The following is a 25,095-nucleotide window of genomic DNA, read 5'->3' on the forward strand; positions in this document are numbered from 1 at the left end:
ACTCCCTTTAAAATGTAGTGGGCATTTTGTAGATTTGTCTTTGATGGATTTGTATTAAGTCAACTTCCTGAATTGGCAATGGCAGGCAGAGAAATCTTGATTAGTCATGATACTTGACTTTAGACCAGCCTGGGGTTTTTTTCTATTAGCAAAAACGAAGGTGTTGGAACTCTGCAAACGTCCGTGACCCCCAGCTTAATGGGCTCTGCTTGGGACAGTTTGAATCTATAGTTTGAGATGGGAAGGCACAGTTATTTGGCCTCATGCCTCCAAGCTGCATCTCAGTGAGTGCTTCTTTTTAGGGGGCTTAATTACTCTCATCAGCTGGAGAATGTACACAGCGTTCTCAGGAGGGGCTTGGAAAGCACCCGGGAACCAGGCAGTAGCATCTCTCCTAGTCACGATGGTAAACTGTGTCTCCAGATGTTGCCGAATGTTTTTTTTTGGGGGGTGGGGGAGTGGAGGGCTTATGTGCCCCTGATAGAGAGCCACTGCATTAGACCATACGCTGAAAGATGCTATTTTAGTCAGTAATTGGCTCTCTTTGGTTCTGATTTTGACCAAAAGAAGCTTTTTACTCTGAAGGGACACACTATTGAACCTCTCTGTGATGCAAGAGTATGAGAAATGCTACTTCTTTGATGTTAAATTATTTTTTTTCTTTTTTTAAAGTTACTGGCTTTTTGAATTATTAGTTAATTCATATTACTCTTTTCTTAGGCTTCCAAACTGACAAAGTTGCAATTGAACTAGCTTCCAGTTTTGGAAAAGCACATAGTTTATTAGTTCTCCCAATGGCCTTAAGGGATATTGGCATAATTAACTGGTATTAGTAAGAAACTCACTTTTAGTGGTGAAATGTTTCCTAATTCATCAGCTGTTGAATCGGTGATTCAGTAGTTAAAAAGATTATGAAAAAGAACTACTTTAAAAATTAAGTCTGAGTTTGCTTTTAGAGTATTTGGAATGTCAGAAAACAAATAAAAGTTGTAGCTTAATTTTTTCATTATCTTATGCTTCTCATCAAAAAATTCCCAGGTGCTTAGATAGAGTGATATCATGCAGATGTACTCATTGATGAAGGTTAGATTTAATTTTAATGACCCCAGTAATAACGGTCTCTTTAAAGTGAGTAAACATTAGCCAGAATAATCACATACGATAATCACTGCAACTTGCTGTCAGTTCGATTTTTGTGAGCTCATTTATACGACGATTTTAGCATTCTGCTCTAGTGGGGCTTTAATTACAAAAGCATTAAGAGTATTGTATATACATATTCTAGGTAATTGAAAGAAATAATTTTCTCGTGACTTTGTTACTGTCAGTAGTCTCAAACAGTGTTTCGGCTTGGGTGGCCCTTTAATTTAGTATTAAAGTACTTTACTGTAGGACAAGTAATTAACTGCTAAGATTTATTGAATTTTATATGGGGCACAAAAGAAGTTCTGTGAGACGTGGTGCTCTTAACAGATTTTATTTTTAAATGGGATAAATTTTATTCTTTATATTGTTTCTTTTGTTATGGGCCATTCTGTATCCCCTATAAATTCCACACATTTTTGCTTTAATATCATGTGAAAATATAGAAGGATTATTTAAGTGTTGAGAAACTTTGATATCCTTATGAGGGCAAAACAGTTAATCACTGAAAATATACTGAACTAATTTCCTTCTGTCTTTCATCCCTCCCTCTCTACTTTCTTTCATATTCTCTTTGGGTTGCATCCATATTGAGTGCTTAGTCTTCCACATTTATTCATTCAGTTGGAATAGTATTGAGGCCCTACTCAATACTATTCCATAAATGTCTTTTGAATTATAGGCATTGGACAGGGAGGGACAGGCAGAAATGCAAGTATTACTTACTCTCTTTGTACGTAAGACATTTACAATAAGCAGTGTAGCTATTACTAGGAAAATGACTTATATGTTGATACATTAGCTTTTAAAGAGAAGTACGGCGGGAAAGTTGTGATAGTAGGGCACCTGAATGCCCATTTGTCTTATATGTAGAAGGTTTGTCCTATGTTAAAAAAAGGAAAATATTTTTTAGTATGTACTCTAGAAATAAAAGGATAAACTCTAAATTTAGTGGACAGAAATTAAAGTTAAGCTCCCACATTTAGGTTTGGGGTAGATTTGATTTAAGAGGAAGACTCAACCTATTTTTTGGGGGGAAAGTACATTATTATTCCTTGAGCAAACCATATCACATATTCTTTAAAGTTCAGAAAGATACTTCATCCTCGAAAATACACTCCACATTTTAAGTAGCAGTTTATCACTTTTTGCTTTCAAAGTAATTTTCCAGTTACATCGGAAAACCCTGGTGGTTTGATTATTTACCAATACTAATGAATGCAGGCCCTGAGAAGTCAGTGAGAGGCCAGTCGCCTTCTGTTCCAGTGTGTGGTTTTTGATACCTGGATCTCTTCTCTTTTTTTAACATCTTTTTTGGGGTATAATTGCTTTACAATGGTGTGTTAGTTTCTGCTTTATAAGAAAGTGAATCAGTTATACATATACATATGTTCCCATATCTCTTCCTGGATCTCTTCTATATGGACTAAATCTAACTCCTACTGAGAAGTGTGGGTTGCTTTAATTTTTAAAAAATTTGTAGTTTTACTCAAAACATTTTAATGTCTTTCTCAACAGTCTTTTAATTTAAAAGTCTTTGAAAAGGCTTTCAATGTGTTAATGTTCACAGCTAACACAGTCAACCATTTTCTGTCTTATCTCCCTCATATATGCCACTGCAGCCTCTGTATATCCAAACCTGAACATATTAGCTTTATAATTTCTTTATAATTTCTTGAATGCAGTCGCATCATAAGAATGAAGATAAATACAGGTCGTTGATACAGGAGTGTGTTTGGGGAAAGAGAAAGTTCAGAGTTGAAGTTATATTTGAGACACTATCAGTGGATTCTAAAGAGGAAAGAGGCAGGTTCAAATTCAGACTGCCACTTTCTGATCCTGTAAATATGAGTTAAGTCCTTGAACTTGGTTGGCTTAGCAGTAAAATGCAAGCAGTGTTACTGACTTTTACTTACAGAATTATTTTAAGGATCAAATAAAATAATGTATTTAAACTTGCTTCAGATTATATAAAATAATACATAATTATAAAGCACTGAGGTAAATGCAAGGGAAGAGGGAGAGTTGAAAAACTTATCTTTGGGGATCTGAAGACTCAATGTGTAAGTTTTTAAGTGTAGCCTTAGTGTTGACATGAGAATGGCCTGGAATACAGAAGGAATATCATGTCATTGCAACATGCTATAAAACCTTTTTGAGGTGATGATAAAATCTTTGTTTTTGCAGAGTTTTATAATTTAGAAAGCACCCTTAAAAACGTTAAAGTATCTAATCATTCTGAACGTTGTTCAGTAAAAAATGTGATAAACCAGTTTTGACTACTGATTTAACTTTTTGACTGAAATTAGCATACTCTATAGCAAGTTTTAGTTGTGAAAACAAAACAAAGTAATATGCTCTGGTGTTACTCTTCAACTTGAAATTATAAAGTCATTTTAAAATATTCAGATGAGTTACGCTCGTCCAACCTTTATTGGAATATTTCTATGTAATTCTCTTCTAGATCTAAAGGAAAGGAAAATGAAAGATAAAAAAAATGTGGAGATGTCTGCAAGTACAGAGTTTGATAGAACAGTATAAATTTGAATTGACAAATGCTGTTTCCACACATTTGGAGTTTTTTGAACTGTATGGAACATTTGCAAATGTGAGTTTTTAAACTGTTCATGAACAGAATTTTAGTAGAGTGGGAAAATCAAAGAAATTTAGATTGTAGGAAGTACAAATACTTTCTAATTTAAATAAAATTACGTATTGTCTGAATTAAAAGGGATTGTCTTTTACTGATTGGATTTGCTATTCAAAGGAAAACACTAGTAGAGATAAGTTGTGTGATCTATATTTGGAACAGAAGTGTGCTCCTGAAAAGTAGTATGTAGATGAAATTTAAAAACTGAAAACACATTTAAATTACATTAGGTGAGTTTGGAATTTGTAGAAACCATAGGTGAATACTTTTAAAATATTATTTTGCTAATATAAATAAAATTTGTCCTTTTGTATGTTGACCTTTCCTAAATCTCTTTGTACTTGGAAAGTATTGATTCTAATTTTGAGTCACCACCTTTGACAACCTAATTTCAGCTGTAGACTCAGAAAAATGTACAATCGTGTTTATATACCAAAATAACTGAGTAATATATATTATGGGTGGTGGTAGAAAACTTACCCGTGGACTCCAGATTAAGGACCCTGCCTGTAGAGAATTTCAAACTGAAATTCATAAGACTTGTTTTTAAATTCTGAGATTCTTTACATTCAGAAAGTCACAAGTTTTGAATCCTAAGATCTAAGTGAACCCTCAGTTTAATAATCATCAAACAGGTCTGCACCAGTGTACAAACATTTTAGTAGTTTAAGTTTTAAATTTTCCACAAAAGAAAACCCCATGAACTTTTAAAGATAAAGTTCTCCCTTCCCCTCCCCTTCCCCCCCCCACAAAAGAATGTTGAAAGCAAGATTAGAAATAGGAGTAGACATATTTATTTTGAAACACACCTGCTTTGTTCTTACTGTTCTTTCTCTAATAGTCTTCCTTTCATTATGTTGATTCATGTTTTTCTTTAATTGAGCTTTTTCTTTTCTGCTCAAATTTTTTGCTTATCCTAGATTTCTTGAAAGGCAAGAGAAAAGGAATATTGAAAAAAGTAAATTTAACTAAAGTCAGAAAATGTGGGTTCTAGGTGCTGTTCTGCCGTGGACTGTGGGACTTTGGAGACTGACTTTTCTGCTTTAATGTCCTTAAAGTGAAGGTGTGGCATATTCAGTGACCTCTCAGATTGCTGGAACTGGAAACGCAAGCTCTTCTATCTCCTTTTCACCTATTCAGGGGTGACAGGTTTTTTAATCTCACTTTTAGATAGGTAAGTAATGGCTTGAGGCAGAAGTAAAGTAGGCAAGGACTATAAGTCCAATGTAGTTTGCCCAAAACTGCTGGTCTCTAGAAGAAGAGAAAATGTATTGAAAAAGGTGGAGAAAGGTGAATATAATTGGGAACAAAAATATAGAGGTTTGAAGTATTTGTAGAATAGTGGTATTGGGCCGGTAGTTACTCTTTCTACATCCTGCTCTCCCATCATTTAAATGCTTTCTCATTAACTGTTTAATTTTGAAATTACTTAGAATCATAACTCTTGGCTTTAGTACTTTAACTCACTAACTTTCTGTGTAGTACCCATTCACTAACACATTGGTTCTCTTACCAAGTTCGTTGATCCTACAGTTTTGAAAGTGATTCAGGTGAAGTCTGAAAGAATAGTTCTTAAACATGAGCCTGCGTAAGAATCACCTGAAGGGTTTGTCAGGCACAGATTCGTGGGCCCAACAGCTACAAGCTTCTAATTTAGTAGATCTGAGGTGGGGGCGATAATGTGCATCCTCACAGGTCTCCACATGATGCCGATGCTGCTGGTCTAGGGACCACATACGAGAACCACCGGTCTAGACCATACAGAATTGTTAACCTGAAGATATAGTTTTTGAGGCGGACAGCCGTGGAAATATCCTGGATTATTTTTTGAATTTATAGTCTGTTTTAACTGTTTATGTTAGTTGGAGGAAGTTAAAATGTAAGTATGGACAAAGTGATGCATGATCCAGAAATCCTTTCTTGTTATTTTTCAGTACAACAGAATATATTGAGCCGCGCGTACTCTGGTGTGCGTCAGTTTTCCTGCTCCTCTTTCTGTGGTCCCAAGCGCTATCTGGCTGGATAGTTGTTAGGGTTTAGGCCCTTGTTGCTTTATTTAAAAAAAAAAAAAAAAAAAAGGCTCCCTGTGGTTACGGTTAATCATGGATTGACTTTTATTGTTCTGTGCCTTGTGTGCGTTCATGTAATGGCAAGGGTTGGATCACGAGAGAAGACAGTTTTATTTGCTTATCTGATATTTGGTTGAAGTTCGGTCATCATCTATCACACGCATCCAGTTCCCTATTCGTTACATTTTTCCTGCTGAATATTATTATTATGTGTTGCGAGATTTAACACTTGTCTTACCACATTATGTAATGCTTTGTTTTGTGGTGAGTAATTGATTAAAGTCAATAATTAGGAAATAATTTATCTGTGGTGGTAATCAATTTTACAAAAAAGAATGTTTTGCAATTCTAGTTTCGCTAAGTAGACAGAACTGTATCTGCAGATGCTTAAGGGTTTTTAATTCTATTTTTAAATTATTTTTTTAACTGAGGGAGAGAATACTAGCTTTAAAAATTGGTAGTATAATTTCTTAAAAGAAATTAACATGGTATTGAAAAGGCAGCTTAGTTTTGTTATTCTTCATAATGGTTTCAGTGTTTTAGTATTTTATATGACATTGTATTGAAGAACTATTGACTGTTCCTCCTACCATCTCCTACAGATCATTGATCAGCAGATAAATTTTTTCTTCTTATTAAATTAGAAACTAGTATGTAAATATTACGTTATTTCAGTCATTAAAGTTAACACAACTTGGAGAGAATTGTTGCAATAAAATTGAAGAAAGAATGTGGATATTTAATATTCATTGTGTCTTAAAAGTCTGTTTTCTCATTGCCAAAAAACCAACCCTCTTCAATTAAAAATGAATACGTTTCTACTACATCATGGGTAGGTAAAGTACTGAAGAATAAGCTACTGATGTGAAATGAATTATATACAAGGCCTAGCCCCTTTTACTCATAAAAGGTGCCCAGCAAAATTCATTGAATTTTGGTGAGTTGGTAAAGAATGAGCCCAAAAGTTTCGGGGATATTCTGAAATCTGGTTACCATTGCAGAACACTACTGCAAATGGATTGTGACTTACTGGCTGAAAACTAAGCATAAAATGATATTTGTCAAACTATTATGAATTACACAAGGGAGGGGGGATGTTTATTTTGTACAGTATAATAAAAGCTGTTTTCCATACTCTCTGGGCTAACGAAAAGCTTTACACATTTTATTTTGTATCAGAAGCAGAAGAGTAAATTTGCAAGAAAAAATAAACAGATAACTTGATTTTATATTGTTTTTGTTTTCAGGACCTCTTGATAAAGAGCCCCCTATATTTGAAATACTGCAGTAAGTTTTACAAGAGCTGAAAATGATCAGTTGTAAGATGCAGAATATATAATGATCAAAAGCAAATTCTTTAAGAGATAGACAAACCTCCATTCAGGGATCCACCACTGTTTCGACTTGAGAAAATTACTTGACTTTCAGAGCCTCTATGACCTCCTTAAGTAACTGGGAACAGTAGTAGTGCCCAACTCAAGTGGTTCTTTGAGGATAAGCAGGACAGTGCACATTTAGAGCTCTTCATGTTTTCTGCCACATGGGAGGCACTTAATAAATGTTAGCTTTATTAATAATAATAGCATGAATATTAGTTATTCTAAGAAAGTAGAATCTAACAGGAGAGGAGTCAGTGTAAATTCTTAAAACTTTAACATAGGTGTGTAAGCATATGTGATTATCTGTAGTATTAAAATAATTTTTAAATGCTAAATATTAAGAAATAGAAATTGGGTGGACTGCAACCTGCTAGAGTTTGGAGTTTTGTAACAGAATTAAATAACAAAGAATGGTCATGTTGGCCTGAACAAATTATATGAAGTACATAAACTTTGAGTAGAATACTGGTGGCGTTTTTGGTGGAGTGGGAAAGGAATTTTTGATAGTCTAATTGATTCTTACAGCAGGAGACGGTCATGAGCATAAAGGCTATGGGGTGGGCACTTTCATTTGGCCAGCACGGTTGGTGTGAACGAATGTAGGCATGGCAAGGAGGTAGAGAAGAACAGGAGTTTAAATAAATCCAGTGATTTGAAATGAAACCTTAATTTGAAAGGTGGCTGCTCCGAGTTACTGAAGCAAAATACCTAGCTAACTCTGATCTTACCCATTCTTTGCTGCAAAGATTATGGGCAGGTAGGAAGCAGGGTGGTCTGGCTGCTTGTGTTGAACATGTGTCCTGGGGATGAATGAGTCTGAAAAGAGGGCCTGAGGGATAATGCACTGAGATCCTTAGAATTCAGTGTTGTAAAAGATGTGATTTTGACATATATAACCATCCTCTGAATGTTCTTGAAATTCTATTAATAGACTCTTTGGATTTATACTTTATTTTGGAATATCAGGTTTGAATTAATCAAAAGGGTTTTGTTTTCAGTCTGTTCCTCAAGTGTGAAACAAATTAACATGCAATACCTACAAGCACATCATCTGAAAGTACTGTAATAATGGGTGACATTGTTGAAGAGAGTGAATGGTGAGAAAACACTAGAAAATTACAAAGCATAATGTAAATGTAAAGTATTTCCAGGAAGCTAAAATTTTAGAAGGTTAGCAGGTTATAGGAATATTATGTTTGCTTTGGACTTCATTCTACATTAATTTTTATTATTTGGCAAATAATCCTCTTCCTGACAATTGTATGTAAGGAAGGTCTCTATTTCTATCTCTTGCAATATGTTTTAGTCATTTTTTATGATGCCATGTTAGAGTTTCTTGCTTATGCAATTCTTATCAACAAGACTGTTCTGAATTGTGAATTCTAACTCCCAAAGATTCTGCTAACATTTAAATTATGTTTAAGTCGTATTTTAAGTGTATTTCATCCTTTAAAAATCGAAGAACTACTTTATCCAAGAGAACATCTAATTTAGGTACTCCTTCTATGTGCTATATTGTAATTGTATTAGCTTATTGATTCCCTTTTTCTCTCCCCTCCCTGCTGAATCTGAGTTTGTTGATTGTTATTTGTATTTGTAGCTTTATTCCTAGTTTAGTGTCTGACATACAGTGAATTAGAGACTCAGTGTTGAGTTAAATGAAATGAATGAGGAACTGTCAGTTTTTAAATTTATATAAATTAGAAATTTTATTGTCTTACCAATATAAACAAGAACAGGACTATTATTTAAAATACATAATTTGAATAATTTATTGGGTTAATTGCCATTTTGATTTATACAGCACTTATTCAAATGATTAGTTAAATCTCAGAGTGAATTCTGATGGCTTTTGGGACGTTTGATAAAGTCTGGCCTTGCTCAGGGGGTTGTAACCTATCAATGAGTAGTTAACAGCCATGTCCTTTGGCTTAAGTGTAGGAGATTGTAGGCCATCCGTGTATCAAGGAATTTCCCTTATCATTTCCTCATGGTTGATGTTCTTTATCAATACAGGTAAAAATCTGGATGTATCAAACTAGGTGATAAATCAGATTGAGTTCTCTAAATTCAAATCATGTTTAATTGTTTTACTGTTACTGCATTGAATATAAAAGTATTTTTTTAATCTATCAGACTGTAGTTCTGGCATAGCTGCATGCCCATCATTTCTTTCTTCCTTCCAAGGAGAGTGGGGCACCTATAGTTTTCAGTGTTAATAGATGATCTTGCCTTCCAGAGAATTTTTTTTTTTTTATCATGGACCCCTTTGAAATCTGATTAAAGTTGGGAACCCCTCTCTCAAGAGAATACTCATACACATCTACACCAAAGTGTTTTTTTCATATAGCCTCAGGGGATCATGGTTTCCTGATCTAGCTGTCAGTCAGGATCTGCCCATGTAAAACAGTTAACACCATGAGCCAGTATAGTAATTCATCTGTAATGGTAATTCCCATTTTAGGTTTCTCACTTCTCTTTGTGTTTTGACAACACACAAGAGTTGATGTTACAGGAAACCAATACAGTATATTCAGTGTGTAGCTAACCTCTTTGGTCAGTATCTGGTTCTTATTGGGTTACAGGTTTAGTTCAGAATCCATAAATCTTTTTTTTTTAATTAATTTATTTTTGGTTGTGTTGGGTCTTCGTTGCTGTGCAAGGGCTTTCTCTAGTTGTGGCGAGCGGGAGCTACTTTTCATCGCAGCGCATGGGCCTCTCACTATCGCGGCCTCTCTTGTTGCGGAGCACGGACTCCAGACGCGCAGGCTCAGTAGTTGTGGCGCACGGGCTTAGTTGCTCCGCGGTATGTGGGATCTTCCCAGACCAGGGCTCGAACCCGTGTCCCCTGCATTGGCAGGCAGACTCTCAACCACTGCGCCACTAGGGAAGCCCCAGAATCCATAAATCTTGATTCTCTGAACCATCTTGTGTAAATGGGAGGCACCAGTGACAGTGTTAAAATGCTGGTATTAGATGAGGCAATAAAGAGTTACAAGAGTTCAGAGAAGGTGAAAATTATTTTCGTTTTTGTTAATGGTCTTGCTGTACTCTGTTGTTACAGTTGAACTTGACCATTGGAGGGTTTTGACCACACTGATTTAGAAAGAGTCCTAAGAAATCAATTGAGAGATTACAGTAGTAGAATTGCATGTATGAGAATTCTGTTAAATTCAGCAAGAATCATTGTAAAGACTTCTCAGTGTTTCTGAATGCTATTTGTTTCCATTAAGCCTAATAAACAATTCAGGGTGGATTATTTTTCTTGCTAAGTTTGCTCAGAGTAAACTGTTCTCTAAGATTCAAGTGCAAAAGACATATGAGGGCAAGGTAGGCCCAGAGCAATGGAGGCAGTCTCTTAATTTCTATACAAGTAAATATCATTTAAACAGTGCAAGCATTTCAAAGTGGGATTATAATAGGGAAGACAGTGGCAATTTTATGGTATTTTGCAGTGACACGATAAGGAGTAATAGAGCTCTATGTAGAATTTTGGCGTTGAGGGATCATAGTCCTAGTGAGGTTGCCTTCTCTCCATCTCTTTCTTTGAGCCCTGGAGAGATGCCAACTATGTTTTTTTTTTCTTTCTTTCTTCTTATCTCTAATTGTTTTAACTCTGAAACCCCAGTCTCCTACTTTTCAAATCTTTTCCCGCATCATTTATAAATGTTTGGGACTCAGTGTAATCACTATTCTTTACTCTTAACAGCTTTCCATGATTCATTCTTTAAAAAAAAAAGAAACAAAATATCATGATATCTACCAAATTCAGTAAGAAAAATCTTACATTCCATTCACACTCAGTTATGATAAAACATAAATTGTGCATCAAAATAATATTGCTGTCGTTCAAGATCTAGAGGCATTTGTGAATGCATTTGTTTGGAAGTATTTTTTATTCACTGTGTGTATCAAGGCATTATTACTATGGGCCATCTTGAACAAGGAAATCATTTCACTGTATAGAACTATATGTTAAATCGCCATTTTGTGCATTTTACGTGTATAGCAAAGATGTTGATGTTAGGATTTTTTTCTAAGGTGTAACTGATAACCAAATTAAGTACAGACTTTATGGGATTCCCTATTTGAATGTAATGAATGAAGGGTCATTTCAGTAGTTCACTGTTTCAGAGCCCTTTAGTTTGAACCTAGCTAACCAGTCCAGTCTGATGTCCCACTATTCTCCTTTACTCACCTTAACTGCTTACCATGTAGCCTAGCCAAAGGGAACTGTTTCCTTGAAGTGCCCCTCCAATCTCTGATCCTGAGGTCCATGAGGACAGAAACGACAGTCTACTTGTCTGAATCTTCCTTGTCTGGTCGATTGCTTAACTCTGAGTCACATGATGGTTTTAAGTAAATGAACATTGATTGAATAAATGAGCAATGCTTTATGTATACACCTTACCTTCGTACCATGTTCATTAGGTCTAAATCCTTAAAGTTCCCCACCAAGACCAACATAATGTCTCCCAAGAACCTTCAGTGAATGCTCCAATTTTCTCTGAACAATTAATTATAGCATCTTATGTTGAATTTTTGAAAAGTCAACTATACATCAATGAAAAAAATAAAGTATATTCAAATTACAAAAAAAAATATAGTGGCAGAGAGAAATCATAGTCAAAATTAGCATGAAGTTAGTATCCCACTGCTCACTATCTTCAGGAAGAACTAACTAAATTTGTTAGGAAATCTGTTAATGAGAGCATCAACTCTGGCAAGAATTTTTGTTTTCTTTTTAGATACCTTTGCTGTAATGTTGTCATTAACCTCATGCTATGTCAAAAGCATAACATCTGGGCCCCTACCAAATAATTGTTATTATACGTCCACCTCAATATTCATGGTTTTTCAGAAATAAAAGCTTGATATACAAAGGAGAAAAAAAATGTTATATATACTTACCAGTTTACCATGTATGGTATAATTACTTTGATACAGGCCTTATCCCATTTATCCTGTAGGCTTTTTGTGCCAGTTAGCTTTGACTTTGAATACTCTTACCATGTGTATCCTTGGACAGTCTTCATCTGTTAAATGGTGACTGTGTTATCTGTACCTTGGATGGTTACCAGGATCTAATGAGATAAGGCATATAAAAATCAGCTGATGCTCAGTAAAGAAAGAACATAGGGCCTGACGGATTTATGACTCTGTCAATATTCTGCTGCTCTCTCTTCATCTAACACTAAGCTAAGCTCCTTGAAGAGAAGAGTTAATTATGTTTCCTTTTAACCTACCATTTAATTGTGTACATTTAGAATTTGAAGGAACTTATGGAATAAACCTTCAATTTTTTTTTCAAAATCAGAAAGATGTGATAATAAACACATAAATTAGAAACTTAGCACTGATAGAACATCTGTTTATAGTAGTTAAGTGGCTAGTGAATGTTGAAAAATAAACTAAAGGACAGCCGTATCGCTAAGCTTCCCTTCATGCTACTGACATTTTTTATGTTTTAAAAACCAAAGCAGCAAAAACAAAGCAACACTGCAAAAGACAAGCATTACAGCACTGATTCTAAGTGAGTGGAATCGGCATATCCACCTCAGGGAGTATATTAATCCCCTAGGTTTTCTTGTTTTCATGCTTTTCTTGGACAGAACGTTTCCTTACCCACACCTATTCCCTCAAAAAGTCTTAAGATCTAACATAAGGTTATAATTGGGTCGACAGCCTTCTTAGTTCTGAAGAAATGTGCAGATTTTCTTTCTTTAACGTCACTTCTTATTCATGCCGAGCATTCCCTGAGTAGCCAGTGTGTGTCTGTCACTGTGAAGATGCTGGGGGTTCAAAGGTGGCCATGACTCAGTTCCCGAAACTCACAGGCCAGAGTAGTTGCTAACATCATGTTCCTTAGACCTCTACTCTCTCAGGAAATGTTCATAAATACTTTGTGATGAAAGGGTGACATGGTTTGATAATAGTGCATGCTTTATTTCTGTCTTATTGGCAGGACCAAGAAGTCTTTCAGTAAAGAAAACGGTTTATTTAATCCAGTATTTTCCTAGCTTATTTGACCACGGGACCCTTTTTTTGTGTCACACGTATTAATGTCTCAAGGGCTGTAAATGCTCCGCAGCACACAGTTTAGGAACGTGCACAGAGATGATTATGATGAGACGGGTGCAAGTGAGAGCACCAGGGGGCGGGGATCTGGGGAAATCTTCACACAAGTGACTACGTGTTAAACCAAGTCTTGAATGATGAGCATACAGAGGAAGGGAAGGGCAGCTTAGGTCCAGGCAGAAAGAACAGAAGGTACAAAAGCACAGACGTTTGACAGTGCATTGTTGTGTTTGAGGAAACTCCAAACAGTTCAGTTCCTTAGACTGAAGTAAGGAAAGACGCTATACCAGGAACAATTCAGGGCTCTGGAGACGCATAAAAGGCCTTGAACAGCATGAGGGATATGTGAAGCAGGTAGTAGTCGGTGCCTAGATTTCAAAGTTATGTGAGGTCTGTTGTGCTTTATATTTAAATTTATGTTAACAATATAAATTTACATTTATTCCACAGGGAAAATAAAAAATTGAGATTTATCAAAACCCAGCAAAAGTATGAGATAAACTCTATGGCTGAATCATCTACCATGTGCTGCTGTTGAATTCTGATGAGTCACTGTGAACATTTAATACAGTACATTAGGAATGAATAGGCCTATATATATATATTTTTTTTTTTTTTGAAGAGGGCTTGTTTGTGTTAAAAGTTTCAAGTTAACTAATTTTTATTTTGGAATTCATCATAAGAGAATCAGCACACATGAAGACAGAACAATGTGATGTTATTTTTATATTTTTAAATTGAAGGTTTGAGCTTTCCCTACCGTCATTGATGCTCATTATAAAATATTGGAAAGTGTAGAAAAACAGAAAAGGGAAAGTGTTTTTTTTTGCCATATAGAGATAAATGTACATGTTGATATTTTTTGCTAGACAAATTTATTTTCTATACTTATAATTCTAGTGAACATAGTACTACTTTTTTACATTTTCCTACATTATAAATCGTTTGTAAGCATTACATTTAAAGTCTATATAATATTCCATTCAGTGGATATACCATTGTTTGTATAGTTATAGACAGTCTTCAGTTTTCTTAATCATATGATTTCTGCTTTCTGTTATTATAAATGTTTTGTGTATATAGTTCCAGAATTGGAATTATTTGGTCAAAAAGGAGGGATATGTTTAAGGCACTTGATACATGTTATCAAATTATTTCCCAAGACAGCACAATTTATATTCTAAATTATATAATTTATATTTCCACTGGGAGTGTATCAGACTATTTCATTAGGTCTTAAGAACAGTCATTAAAAAGAAAAGACAAAGAATAAAGCAAACTTTGTTGGTCAGTAGTTTAAAAATATGGATCCATATTGTTTTGTTTATGGTTGTACTAGTAAGCAGTATTTCAGTTAATACTTTGTATAAACAAATGTAAGAATTTTCTTTTGATATGAAGGCTCTTTTTATTTTTGAGGTATCCATCACGAATTGAAAAAATCGACTATGAGGAGGGCAAGATGTTGGTCCATTTTGAGCGCTGGAGTCATCGTTATGATGAGTGGATTTACTGGGATAGCAATAGGTTGAGACCCCTTGAGAGACCTGCATTAAGAAAAGAAGGGCTAAAAGACGAGGAAGACTTCTTTGTAAGTAGCAAGCTTTTCTGTTTGCCAGATGTGTAATGATGTATTTTTAAAAGGAATTCTGTTAAATTTTACAAAAGCTTGTTTTTTATTAAGGAAGTGCTTATTTATTATACATGGTATTGATCTTGAAAGTTGTTTAAAATAGGATTTTAAAGCCGGAGAAGAAGTTCTGGCTCGTTGGACAGACTGTCGCTATTACCCTGCCAAGATTGAGGCGATTAACAAAGAAGGTATGTGTTTGGAATGATCTGAGAATTAAAATGGGATTTATAGTAAAATTTAACTATAGTTCTAATTTTAATTAATGTATGAAATTGTTACATATAGCTGTTGCTTCTCTTTGTTTTATACTTTACCTAATGAATCTTCTAATAATACTCTTTTTTAGGGGCATCCAGTATGTTATATATTGTATACAATAAGATGATACATAATATACTGCCTAAATAGACTGTTTAAATTAATAGAGGTAAATAGTTGCTTAAAATCTTTCAGCTTTCAGTTGACAGGCTTATATTATATGCATTTTATTTCTACTTCTCTGTTTCCAGTTTGTTGGCTAAGTTATTTTATGAAGATCTCAACCTGAGTGCTAAAGATATAGGAAAATTCAAATCAGTTCAACTTGGAAGTGAAACAGTACAGTTTTCTGAGGAAAGAGTATAGAACTTATCAATTGAGGATTTCCTTTATTGCATTTTTCTCCCTGCTCTTTTTTTCTTGATTTCTGTAGATAATTGAGAATTAAATAGCCTTTTGTGGTATCTAATATTACTACTGAGCAAAAGTTACTGAACTTATCAGAAATGTTGAAAGTACCACAGAAATCAGGTGTGTTAGTGTGGCATAAAATGAGAGAACCTGTTGGACAGGGAATGAATTTTAAAAATTGTAGATTAATTTAGAAAGGCATTAATTTAGAAAGGCATTAAATTATTATTGGAAATATACTTAAATATTTTATTTTTTAAATTGTTTAAAATCTCATTTAAAACAGTCGTGAAATACTTCTAAGCATATTTTCCAAAATACATTAGTTTTCTATTAATTATTTCTTAAACTCGACCACTCATTCATTCTTTTTACTAAAGAAACACATTGAGGGAATTCCCAGGTAGTCCAGTGGTTAGGACTCAGCACTTTCACTGCCGAGGGCCTGGGTTCAATCCCTGGTCGGGGAACTAAGATCCCACAAGCCACATGGCATGGCCGAAAAAAAAAAAAAGAAAAAAACACATTGAGTGACAACTTCTTTGCAAGAAGGGCATTTAACCTAAGTAAGGGGATACGTACTTTAAACTGTATCTTGAAAGCCACACAAGTTATCTAGAAAAGGACGGATGAAAAGGTTTTTCTGTCAGAAGAAATGGTGTATGCAAAAGAATAGTAGAAAGGCATGCCATTTTTAAGGAACTGCAAATCTTTGATGTGACTGGAATGAAGGATTCCTTTAAAGGTTGTAGAATAGCAGAAGAGGTGGGAGAGAGAAGCAAGGATCGGCATGTGAAGTATCCTGTAGTCTTCCTAAAGAATTTGAATTTTACTTGGAGGTGATGGGAAGCATGGAAGGGATTTAAGCTGAGAATTTAAACTAACAAAAAATGAGAAAAATTGAGGTAAGAGAAGATAGAAGAGGAAAACATTTAAAAAGACATATATTTAAAAATGTTAGGTGTAAAAAAGTAAATCATAGTTGTCTAGCTAGAAATGATAATGTAACTTTACAAAAGCCAAGGTCCAATTTATTGGTTTACCTAATTGAAATAACAAATATGGCTATGAGTTTATTACTGGTCACCTGAGGGACATCTCAGTTATTAAGTTTGCAGGTTACTTCTTTTCTAGTGGGGCCTTTAAATCACTGTTCACTTAATACTTCTGGAGAGCTGTGTTATGGAGCTCTTACTCCCGTGTCTTAACTCACACTGGCTCCCCAAGTGTCTAGTCCAGAGCCCAGCACAGAGTAGGCAGTCAGTAACAATTTTTGGAAGGAAAAGAAGTATTGAATCAGTTTCGTAGGTTAATAGGATCTACCCAAAATGGAACAAAGCGAAGCAAAATTAAACAATGCTCTCTCATCATTAGGAGAGATTTCTTTAAATGTGTGAGCTTTGGGACCTTTCTTCCATGCTTAAAGCTTCTTTTACCAGTATATGCATACACACATACAACATGCACAAAAACAAACCACCTTCATTTTTTATTCTATTCTGTTTGTTCATGGGCATGTTATATAGAAATTTAAGCTTACATCAGTGGAAGAGTGATGTTACTGATTGCAGCCTCTGCCATTTCAGCAGTAGTTTTGAGTAAGCCCTTAGTGAAATATTGGCAGATATAACTTGTTTTTAAAAAATTTCCATGGGAAGTATTAATTTGGTCATTTTTCTGTATGTCCCACATGGTGGATGAGCCTCCCCCGCCGCCTGCCACTATCCCCCCGCCCCCCCTGAAAAAAAAAGAAAGAAAAAGGAAACCCTCAAAGAGTTTTCTGTTCACTACAAAAGCTAAACAAAACTAACAAATGTGAACATTTAGGTATATGTAGTATGTCTTAGAGAAGTTGAAGAGAAGGGGCAAATCAGTGTAGATTGGAGTGGTCAGGGAAGTTTTCATATTATGGGTGGGATTTGAAGAGCTGATCCTTGAAGAGTGGGCTGGAGTTAGGAAGGAGGACGGCATCACAGCAGCTGAAGCAGTGTGAGCAATGGCAGGGAGGGATGAATGCACGGTCTGCGTAGTGAAGAGCCTGCTGCTGTCGGCAGTGCCCTGTGAAGAAGGAGAGGAGGACAGGGGCAAGCATGTTGGGGTGTAAGGGGTTCGTGTGGTTTGGCATTCTCACAGTCTTCCCAGATTCTTCACATTCTTGCTATTTAGTTCATCAGTTGTTTTCATAACTTGGGTTTAGATCTTTATATCTGTGATTTGTACATTATGCTAATTATAGAAAGATATGAAATCAATGGTGTTATTCAAATTACAAAGAAAAGAAAAATCCTTGTGCGTAGATTTATTGGCTTTGGCGCCAATTGTTTATACCTCTTTCGTAAAGGTCAAGTATCTGTTTACTTGAAGTGGCACTCTGCCCTCATTTGTATAGGAAATGATAGAAAAACATTGGAATTTCCATAAGTATAAAATCTACGTAACTGATATATTTTCTGATAGTACTGTAAAAGACTTGAAAGCATGGAGTCTGTAACAAAAAGTGAATATGCTTTGAAATAGCCATGTAAACAGAATATTGAGTCCTAAAAGCAGAATCGTTCAGTGGGAAAGACAGGGGAATCAGGGTTTTTAGTTAATGGCTGGGCTGCTGCTTAGCTGTCATTGGATGCAGCGTTTCGCCTCCCTGGAAGTCAGTGTTCTTATCTGCACAGGAAGACTGGTATGCAGATGATATGTATATTTTCTAGCTGAAAAGCCTGTGAATCTATAATTCTTCTTTGCCAGTTAATTAATCTTGCAAAGGAATAATCCTTTCCTGAGAAAATGATTTTTTCCCTATAGCAGATCTTTCTCTCCATTATTTAGAAGCTTTCAAAGAGAACAAATGATGATTCTTAGAAATATTATACATTTTTATAATTAATGATTTTATTTTCTTCAGGTATAACATACCTGATGTGTTATTTAAACATATACCTAAATTGTTATAAAATCCTCCAGTTTAAAATTGTTTAAAATCCTCCAGTAAAAATCAAAATTACATGCAACTAACTTATCAAGATTTAATTCGTGTACTTTATAAGGGAAGTCAAAGTTATTTTTACAGGGAAAGAGACAATAAACTCAGTAAACTTGGTGGGGTCCTTAGCAGGGGTGTGTCTTTGCAGTTACTGCAATCATAGGGTGTTTATTTCTGTCAGGGCATTACTTGTTCTATATCATGTGTTGCTGTAAGGTTGAATTGTATTTTCTAATGATGCTGACTCACTCCCATTTCAGGAACTTTCACAGTTCAGTTTTATGATGGAGTTATTCGTTGTTTAAAGAGAATGCACATTAAAGCCATGCCCGAGGATGCTAAGGGGCAGGTAAGAGTGTTCAGCATTCCTAGCTACCCACAGGGATGTTTTCTTGAATGGTGACTGATCAAAATATATATATACAGACATATATATATTTTAAAGTGAACTAATTGTAGGATTATGTGCTGATAGCCCCAAATAGCAGCAAGAAAGAGAAGCTTAGAATGTAAAATAAATTATACACTTGATTTTTGCTTCTTTGGTTTTAGACCTGCTAAAGTTATAGGTCACTAGTTTCTGTTCCAGGTGAAATCCCAGCATCCACTAAGCTGGTGTTGTCCTATCGACCCAGCTGGATCGTGTAACCAGTCTATGGGAAGTGAGGTAAGTGCCTTTTTTTAATTTTGTTTTGTTTTTCCTGGTATATAGTATCATTTAGAAAGTTAATTTTTAATATAAAATTTTATATTGAGTTTCTTATCTTCTTCTTTTCTTCTATAAATCATAGTCGTTAATCTTCTTTCAAAAGGCGCTTACCTGACACTCTGTAGGCTGTTTCAGGTAGGGCTCTCTGAGTTATATGTTGTAAGCAGTGTATTACATGCTTTGTCACTGCTCAAAGCAAGAATGAACGGTAAGCATTTGAAGGAGAATCTGGGATGAAGTTAAAACCATAATTCCATTATGGTTGATTATGTTTCCTGAAATACTGGAAAGAAAAGGTGCCGGTAGAAATTTAAAATATTTTCTTTTATGTTCTGCTGTTATTTGGGATTTTCAGCACCTGGACCTACAATTAATTTTAAGAAATTGAAAGTGATCTATAAAAATGTCTAATATGGAAATATGCTACATATTTATTGCATAACATGCAGTAAAAAATATCATCCTGAACTGTGTTGAAATCACATGGTCAGTTCCAGTCAAGTGTATATATTTAGTAGTCTAGAACGTAGACTATCACAGTTAAAAAAATTATTTTTGATGTTTTCTGAGAAGTGCGTGAGTGTTTTAAGTGATGTGGTTTTCAAAAATATAATTTTGAAATCATCAGCTAGCAGAGTTTTTTTTTCCCCCAATTAATGTGGAGATGCCATTTAAAATGGAAATGCTTTTGATTGTGAAATTGCTTTGTGTCTTCCTACTTGTATGTATAAATAAAATGTTCTCTTAAGCATTCAGTGGTGTGATTCCTTGGTTACTGCATGGAAAGATTGATTTAAACATTGGGAAGTTAGTACCTGTTTAATTAAAATTCTCATTTTTTTTTTTTTTTTGCTTTAAAAATATTATTTTGTCATTCTAGTCGTTCGAATGTTTATGAGATGGCACTAACCTTGAAACTTTATTTTTTCCAAAGAGACATTGAGCCAGTTTGGTTCGTGGTAAAATAATAAGTTGTAAAAATTAATTTTTTGGATGTATTGGATGTTTATTTTTAATTAGTATTCTAGTCACACCATGATGTATTTAACATTAAAATCAATGTCAAGTACAAACTTGAGAAGAAAATATTAGTAGTATATTTCCTTTAATTTTACATTTTCTTCATAATTTTTAATTACGAGCATATTCAAAACATTTGTAGAATTGTTTTTTATAAAATGTTCTTATTTTTTGAATGTCTTAATAAACCAGGTGTTTGGGCCGTGCTAAGAGAATCCCACTTTGCATATTATCATCTAAATTTTGAGTCCTTTGAGAATTCCTTTATAAAACTATACAGTAAAATTTCTTTTATTAAACCAGCAAAGGATAAGGAATCAAATAAATGCAGTGTGGAAATGTTCTTCTTTAAACTTTCTGTAGCTTCTTCTCACCTATTTTTCTTCTTGAGAGTGAGCTGATATAAAATTTACACTGTAACTCACTAGTGTTAAAGATTGGCTCATAAGATCCTTTACCATTTTTAGAACATTTTTTGTATGCATTGTTTTATTGGATTCTTATAGCAAATCCTTTGACATAGGTATAGCTGATATTTCTGTTTCACAGTTGAGGAATTCAGAATTTAGAGAATGACTTACCTAAAATTTCACTCAACCATAGTGTGCAGAGTGACTGAACTCATACCCGATTTCATTATAGTGTTCATTATAGTGCAGTGCTCTGTGTTATCTACAGGAAACTTTGAAACATCTTTAGTTCTCATTCATGGAAGGATCACACCAGTTATTTATTTATTTCAAAGATTTTTTTGGATGTGGACCATTTTTAAAGTCTTTATTGAATTTGTTACAATAGTGCCTCTGTTTTATGTTTTGGTTTTTTGGCCCCGAGGCATGTGGGATCTTAGCTCCCGACCAGGGATCAAACCCGCACCCCCTGCATTGGAAGGCAAAGGCTTAACCACTGGACCGCCAGAGTCCCTACACGAGTTCTTTTTGATAGTGAATCTTTCCAATTAAAAAATGGAAGAACAAAATAATGGGAGAATTCTTTAATCACGCAACTGCAGCGATTCCCATGATTAACAAGTCATGTGATCAAGAACTGTTTTATCTAATTTCACTTTCAAAGAGTACAGCATGAATCTCTTTCTTCTAGTTTTCTCTTTATTGGAGAGAGAAAACAACTGAGCATGGAATTTATCCCCGGCATCTTTTAGCATTTCTCTTAACAACTTAAAATTTTCCTTGCAATGTGGAACTCAGAATTAAATGCCCTGTTCTTAATAAGACTGCAAACATATGATCTCTGCTGAATTATCACTTGCCTTTGCTTGCCTGTTGTACTTACTCCTGTTTTTCTTTCTGCTTTGTTGATGGCACTCTATAAGTTGTTTTCATTGGTGTTGCTTTTTTCCTTCTACTTAAATGTTAGTCTCAAGGCTCAACTTAGCCATGATACTTAAGTCACCCAGATTGCTCCTTGACCTTAAACCCCTCTTTCCTATTAGCGTACACTTTGCCACCCCTTTGTTTAATGGTTTTCCTTTTGCTTGGAGTGTCCATTTCTTGTTCTTTGCCTTTTTCCCTAGCAAATTCCTACTTTAGGGTTCAAATCATTTATCATTTTCCCTGAAGCCTTCCACTAGTCTTTCTCTTCAGGCAAAATTTTGTTGTTCTCCTGTAATATTTTGTTTATTCTCTACTGTCTCTCCTGTCACACTGTCTTATAGTTAATTTTATTTGCCTGTCAGTTCGTTATGGGCAGGACTAAAAAAGGAGGTGGTTCTAAGTAAAACTTGGATTGGACAATACTGGTGCATCTGCTGTTCTTTGGTTTTACAAACTAGAGATACAAAATTTTATTTCACGGGGCTTCCCTGGTGGCGCAGCGGTTGAGAGTCCGCCTGCCGATGCAGGGGACACGGGTTCGTGCCCCAGTCCGGGAAGATTCCACATGCCCTGGAGCGGCTGGGCCCGTGAGCCATGGCTGCTGAGCCTGCGCGTCCAGAGCCTGTGCTCCGCGGCGGGAGAGGCCACAACAGTGAGAGGCCCGCGTACCTCAAAAAAAAAAAAAAAATTATTTCACAACTTTGTCATAATTCATTTTCTAATAAGACATGCATTGGGGATGTAGTTTAAAATACGGGGAAATCTGGATATTGAGTGTCTTCCAGGCAGGAGCAAAGATGTGGTCACTCCAGGCCAGTGGGTTCCTGGGGTTTTCATCTAGCATCTTTTATTAGCTTAGCATGTTTCCTGGTATATGTAATAGGGTATCCAATAGAAAATTGGTGAATGAATGTGTTAGGTAGAACATCGCATGATGTTTTCAGTTCATTTCAGTCATGGGGGAGAGAGAGACAGATTTTGTATGTTTGCTTTTAATGGCTTATTGTCTCTGCCATATATTTTCAAGACTGAGGAGTCATCAACTTGAATTGCTTAATGGCCTATGTTTGTTAATGTAACCCATGAATTAAATGCATTTGATGTTGTGAAATTGTTTTTAGTTGCTTGGACTAAGAATTTAACGTATTACACATTTTGGTTGAGTCTGAATCAATGGTCTGTTTGATAGCTTAGTGGCATCAGTCATCAGTTGAAGATTAACTCTGTAGAGATATTACAAATATTTGTTATAAAAGAGCCTTTGTGAAAATTTACATGTTAGTACCACTTCTTTACATCTTTCCATAATACAATAAGTGTTTTTAGTTAAAAGTAAAACAGTAAAAATTATTTAGCCACAAACTAAAAAAATTATCACAGGAAATATAAATATTTGCATCTCAGAAGAATGGTAACTAATACAGATTCAGGAAATTGTAGAGGGAGGGAAATTAAACTGGAGTCTGACAGTGTGTACTTTACCTTGGTCAAGTCAAGTAGCTCTTTTTTTTTTTTTTACTAGTAATATTAAGCTGTTGTGATAAATAGGTATCCAAACTTTAAAAGCTTTAAAAAATAATAAAATCATACTTTGATTTCTATGAAATTGACCTTACCTTGGGTGATACATTCTTCCTAATAAGCAAGAGTAATTTGCTCAGTGGTAATACAGTCGTCCCTCATTATCTGCAGGAGATTGGTTCCAGGACCCTCATGGATACCAAAGTCTGTAGATGCTCAAGTCTGTTTTATAAAATGGCACAATATTGCATATAACCTATTCACATGCTCCCAAATCATCTCTAGATTACTTACAATACCTAATACAAGGTAAAAGCTATGTAAATTGTTGTAAATACAGTGTAAATGCTATGTAAATAGTTGCCAGAGCATGGCAAATTCAAGTTTTGCTTTTTGGAACTTTCTGGAATTCTTTTTCCCAACTATTTTTGATCCGCAGTTGGTTGAATACACGCCTGCAGAACCCAAGGATAGGGCGGGCTGACTATATGTTTCTTTTAATCTTTGCAGAATTACAACATAAGCTTTTTTTTCTTATTACTTTTATGATCTGTTGCATTATAGAGAAGAAACATAATTCAACGTTTAAACCCTAAGGTAGACTGTCATGTAATATTCCACATTTGTCATAGGTTTTCTTATATTTTAGATTTTAGTCCATCAAAAGAGTATTTGATATTGAATATTTTCCCATTTTCTCTAAGATCATATAACCGATTAGATTGTTAAATTTGATAATCTACCATGTTGATGATCTACCTTGTAAATGTAGTTAATTTGATTTTTATATTTGTGTGCATGTGAGTGAAAATAGCTTTGAAAATGTGATACATGTTTTTATTCATTAGTATAATTAAATTTTAATTAATTTTTAATGCTTCACATGTTTTGTGTTTTTCCTTTGGAGGATTGGATAGCTTTAGTCAAAGCAGCTGCTGCAGCTGCAGCCAAGAATAAAACAGGGAACAAACCTCGGACTAGCGCTAACAGCAATAAAGATAAAGAGAAAGATGAGAGAAAATGGTTTAAAGTACCTTCAAAAAAGGAAGAAACTTCAGCTTCTCTAGCCACACCAGAAGTTGAGAAGAAGGAAGATCTGCCCACATCTAGTGAAACATTTGGTACAAAATATGTTCTTACATTCATTCCCTATGGCAGTGGTAAACTCACATAGTGAATAAGTCAAATCCTTTGGCTGCCTGTAATTTGAACATGTGTTGAAATTATTAGGATTTTTTTCCTAGCATAATATGATGGTTAAGTTTTTTAGCGTCTTACAGATCTGAAGATTAATGGCCTAATATGGGTGCTTGATAATGGTTACCCTCAGTATTCTTGAATAGAAATGCATTGAGAATTTGATTTGTAACTTCTACCAAGTAGGTTTTCGGATTTCTTTTGTGTGGGTTTTTTTGTTTGTTTGTTTTGTTTTCTTTAGCCTTTAAAATGTTTCTGCATGCATTTCAATATATAATACAGAAAAAGCAGTAAGTCACTCCTTTCCTAAAGCATAACTGCTTAGTAGTTTTTTTATTTCTAATATGTTGGTCTAGAGAGATTTGTGTTTTTTAAAGTTGTGTCAAGCACTAGATTGAAAAAATTAAGTGCAGATCTTTTGTATTATTTTGCTATTTTAAAAATATTCATGTGTTTTAACTTTGGATTCTAGATAAACTCTCATATATATATTCTATTAAAAGTAGGACTTCATGTAGAGAACGTTCCAAAGATGGTCTTTCCACAGCCAGAGAGCACATTATCAAACAAGAGGAAAAATAATCAAGGCAACTCATTTCAGGCAAAGAGAGCTCGACTTAACAAGATTACTGGTAAACTACAATGATTCTTTTTGGGGGGAAATGGAGGGTTTGATTTTATAGTAGTTTGTTTTTAATAAAGGAAAATGTATCTAT

At 34.8% G+C, this 25,095-nt stretch overlaps 1 protein-coding gene across 15 annotated transcripts in view; it reads left to right on the top strand.

The window, feature by feature from the left end:
* Window positions 1-25,095, top strand: part of PHF20L1 (PHD finger protein 20 like 1) — an 84,815-nt gene that overhangs the window by 3,344 nt on the left and 56,376 nt on the right. For 4 of the 15 annotated variants that reach the window (XM_033843292.2, XM_033843280.2, XM_033843281.2 and 1 more), the window contains exons 3-8: window positions 14,739-14,910; window positions 15,056-15,140; window positions 18,859-18,947; window positions 19,176-19,265; window positions 24,090-24,303; window positions 24,883-25,011. In XM_033843292.2, coding sequence (XP_033699183.1) covers window positions 14,739-14,910; window positions 15,056-15,140; window positions 18,859-18,947; window positions 19,176-19,265; window positions 24,090-24,303; window positions 24,883-25,011 — 779 coding nt within the window. Of the gene's footprint in view, window positions 1-3,607; window positions 3,752-4,787; window positions 4,968-14,738; window positions 14,911-15,055; window positions 15,141-18,858; window positions 18,948-19,175; window positions 19,266-24,089; window positions 24,304-24,882; window positions 25,012-25,095 lie in introns of all 15 variants that reach the window. The other 11 variants (XM_073794773.1, XM_033843289.2, XM_033843290.2 and 8 more) reach the window with 7 other exon arrangements.

The sequence above is a fragment of the Tursiops truncatus genome, chromosome 17 (assembly GCF_011762595.2).
Source record: "Tursiops truncatus isolate mTurTru1 chromosome 17, mTurTru1.mat.Y, whole genome shotgun sequence".
Taxonomy (NCBI): domain Eukaryota; kingdom Metazoa; phylum Chordata; class Mammalia; order Artiodactyla; family Delphinidae; genus Tursiops; species Tursiops truncatus.